This window comes from Apaloderma vittatum, unplaced genomic scaffold, assembly GCF_000703405.1.
Source record: "Apaloderma vittatum isolate BGI_N311 unplaced genomic scaffold, ASM70340v1 scaffold10646, whole genome shotgun sequence".
NCBI lineage: Eukaryota > Metazoa > Chordata > Aves > Trogoniformes > Trogonidae > Apaloderma > Apaloderma vittatum.
The window spans coordinates 28,063-31,217 of NW_009723357.1; the positions used below are offsets into that span (position 1 = coordinate 28,063).

The 3,155-nt window shown below is 34.7% G+C and overlaps 1 protein-coding gene across 1 annotated transcript in view; it reads left to right on the top strand.

The window, feature by feature from the left end:
- The window catches only part of LOC104275967 (ras-associated and pleckstrin homology domains-containing protein 1-like), a gene marked incomplete at both ends in the record, with an annotated part of 28,104 nt that extends 25,896 nt beyond the window's left edge, over positions 1-2,208 (top strand). Inside the window, 2 exons of the mRNA XM_009872085.1 lie at positions 650-727; positions 2,049-2,208. Coding sequence (XP_009870387.1) covers positions 650-727; positions 2,049-2,208 — 238 coding nt within the window. The remainder of the gene's footprint in view (positions 1-649; positions 728-2,048) is intronic.
- Positions 2,209-3,155: the final 947 nt, after the last annotated feature.

Genomic DNA, 3,155 nt, shown 5'->3' on the forward strand with positions numbered 1-3,155 from the left:
AGAAAAGAGTGCTTGTTGGCTTTATGTGTTTTAACATACTTAAAGTGAGGATAACTGCAGTCTGGATTTAGTAAAGATAAGTAAGCAGCTTGAACACTCCCTTTATTGCAAACAAGTTTAATAAGTTAGAATCTTCCAGACCAATGCATGTAGTGTGGACTCCTATTTATAGGATTTGTTTTCCATAGCTTCTGTGTGCTGTTAAATTCTGGTGCTTCTCAGTGTGCTATTTATGCTTTGTGTTTATCAACCAAAAAGTCTATTGAGTGTACTCAATTGTACACTCCTTTTGAATACGTATTGTCCAAATTTGTGACTATAAGTACGTGATATGCTAAAATATTTGCTGGTAATGCACAAGGGTACTTACAACATGGAAGAAATGCCAAATACGTCTATACAAAATACATACCTCCAGTATGTTCTTTGGAGGTAACGGTAGTTGTGTTTCTAAATGTTAGATATATCTAGTAACTCTTTTTGTCTTTAAAAATTAGTCTTCATCATCGCTAAGAAATAGTTGAGGATTATAAGTGGGTAAATCAGCATTTCAGTTCCTATTTTAAAGCATGGTAGTCTCAAAATTAAATCCGCTAAAACCAGACTGAAGTTTGTGTTAACTGGAATTCTGTGTCTTGTATCCCCCCAGGAGGAACAGGCCGCTAAAGTCAAAGCTGAGAAGATTAGGGTTGCATTAGAGAAGATTAAAGAGGCACAAGTGAAAAAGGTAACTTATTTATACCGGTTTATAAGATCTTTACTTTATACTTACTCACCTGGAAAATGCAGACAAGATTCTTTCATTTGTGTCTGTTAACCTTAAATTGCCCTAAATAAAATAGGAACACTGTAGTGTGCTGATCTTGAGTGATAATGTACTTTCTCATCTAAACTGGACCTAATCAAGAAAATCAAAGAATGCAATCATATTTTTCTTAAGGAGAAGCTTATTTTGAAACTAGTGCTAGACTTTGCCAACTTCCATCCAGAGCTGAAATGGAGGTCCGACCTCCTGAGATGATCTTTGTACAGCAACAGCAGTTGCACACTTAAAATTTGGGTCTATTTTCTTTACAGATCCCTTCCCGCTAGGCATGGCAGGATTTGCAAGTGATAAATGAAATACAAGTATTCCAGACTACAGACAGGGATTACCAAGTGGAGCAAGTCTAGTGACATTGCTTGCTGCACTATTAAAGAATAGAAAGTGTTCCCTTGAACTTCAGCATTCTCATTTTGTTTGGATTTTTTCAGTAGCTTCAAATACCTTTTACATTTAGTGTTTATATATCAAAAACCGTCCCGGCTGGAAGATGGGCGTTAACAAGCCAGCCAATGCATTACAACTAGTACATTTTATTTTTTCCAGCTGAACAAGTGTAAAAAAGGAAGCATAACATTTGGCAAGACGAATCTGTTGTTTTTTGGTTGGTTCAAAAAACTACTGCATTTTTCTTTCTGGACTGTGACCTCTTTAAAGTGCCTATGAAAAGCCGTTGTGTTTTAAAAGCAAGTTTCTTTTGCACTAAGTTGTCATAGTCACCAGAAAAAGAAGATTTGGTATAGGTATATTGTTTACATAATCAGCATTTTTAGAAAATATGAAGGGAGCAGGCTTCAACTGCAAACCTGAAAGATTCTGATTCTTTGTTAGGTTGTGCAGAACTCTGTATCTGTGTTTGTTCCACCTAGATGTGTGAAAAAATTTCCCACAAAGACACTTTATTAATTAGAACGTGGCACTTTGGCAGAAGGGATTTTCTTCCTCCTTTACACAGGACTAAAGCACATTGTCATTGTATTGGGAAGACCTTTATGTTTACTCTGCTTATAATGAATGAGAACAGTATCTTTTTAAGTGTCCATAGTGCAGATATCTAACCATTATTTATGGCTTTTGGCATTTTGAGAGAGTGTTTTGATTGAACTTATTATTTTATGCTATTTTAACAAAATCTTAGAAAAATAAGATCTTAAAAAACATGGGTTTATTTGAAATAATTGGAAGTGAATCCTCCTTCTTGTTTTTCTAATTTTCTGCCTAATAGTTGGTGATCAGAGTCCATATGTCTGATGACAGCTCAAAAACTATGATGGTGGATGAGAGGCAGACAGTGAGACAAGTTTTAGACAATCTGATGGACAAATCACATTGCGGTTACAGTTTAGACTGGTCATTGGTGGAAACCATCTCTGAATTACAAATGGGTAAGTAATAATTATAAACATTTATAATTCTTATCTTATTATGTTATACTTGTCTGTATGTCCTCAGAACGATTTAAATCCTTGCTTCATATTGTTCATCATCCTGTTCATTCATATTGTAAATGCTCATTCATGTAGCAACTGTTAATGAATGATGTTTCAGAATGAGCTGGAAATGTCTTCATCTTTTGTAGTAAAATCATGTCTAAATTCTAAGATGTGGTATAGGAGTTTTACTAATGTCTAATCACTGAGCCTCTTGGTTTTGATGTGCTCCTCACAGAAGAAAGAGCTAAGGAATAAAAAAGCTTATCGTTCATCTTCCTTTTTTAAAATAGTATTTTTGCACTGATCCTGATAGCTCTTATTTCAAAAGTCTTCCTATTTTTTTTTCCTGTTAAATATTTCAACACAATTGGCAGTGTGGCTCTAAGGGCAGTAAAAGCTCCTTTGCACTGTGTTGCATGCACCAAAATGTAAGTTGTTTATTTAGCCAAAGGATATGGCATCTGAATGGAAAAAACGGGGAAATTATAGAAACACAATATATTAATCTTCATTGTCAGAGAAGAATTACATCAGACGGCTGTTAAGCACCTTCGCCACCGAATAAAGAAAACCCCAGAACAGAATCCAAGTATCTTGATTTAAAATTAAAATACAAATTAATATTTTCTCGCTCTTTGGGTGAATGTTAACTTTAAGTAATAATAGACATTAGGCTGTTGTAGGGTGATAAGGTATCCTTTGAATCTTCTACCTTTCATATAAAAAATAACTTCTTACTGTGCTCAAAACCTTAACATTGTAATAAAGAAAATCATAAACGTTGGCCAGTTTTGAAACCAGAAGTAATTTGCACAAATTCTGTGTAAATCCAAGTAGGTATAAAAAATGAAAGTCCTAGATCTGCTTTCTGTACTGGGTTGGCCTGGCTGGATTTTGGC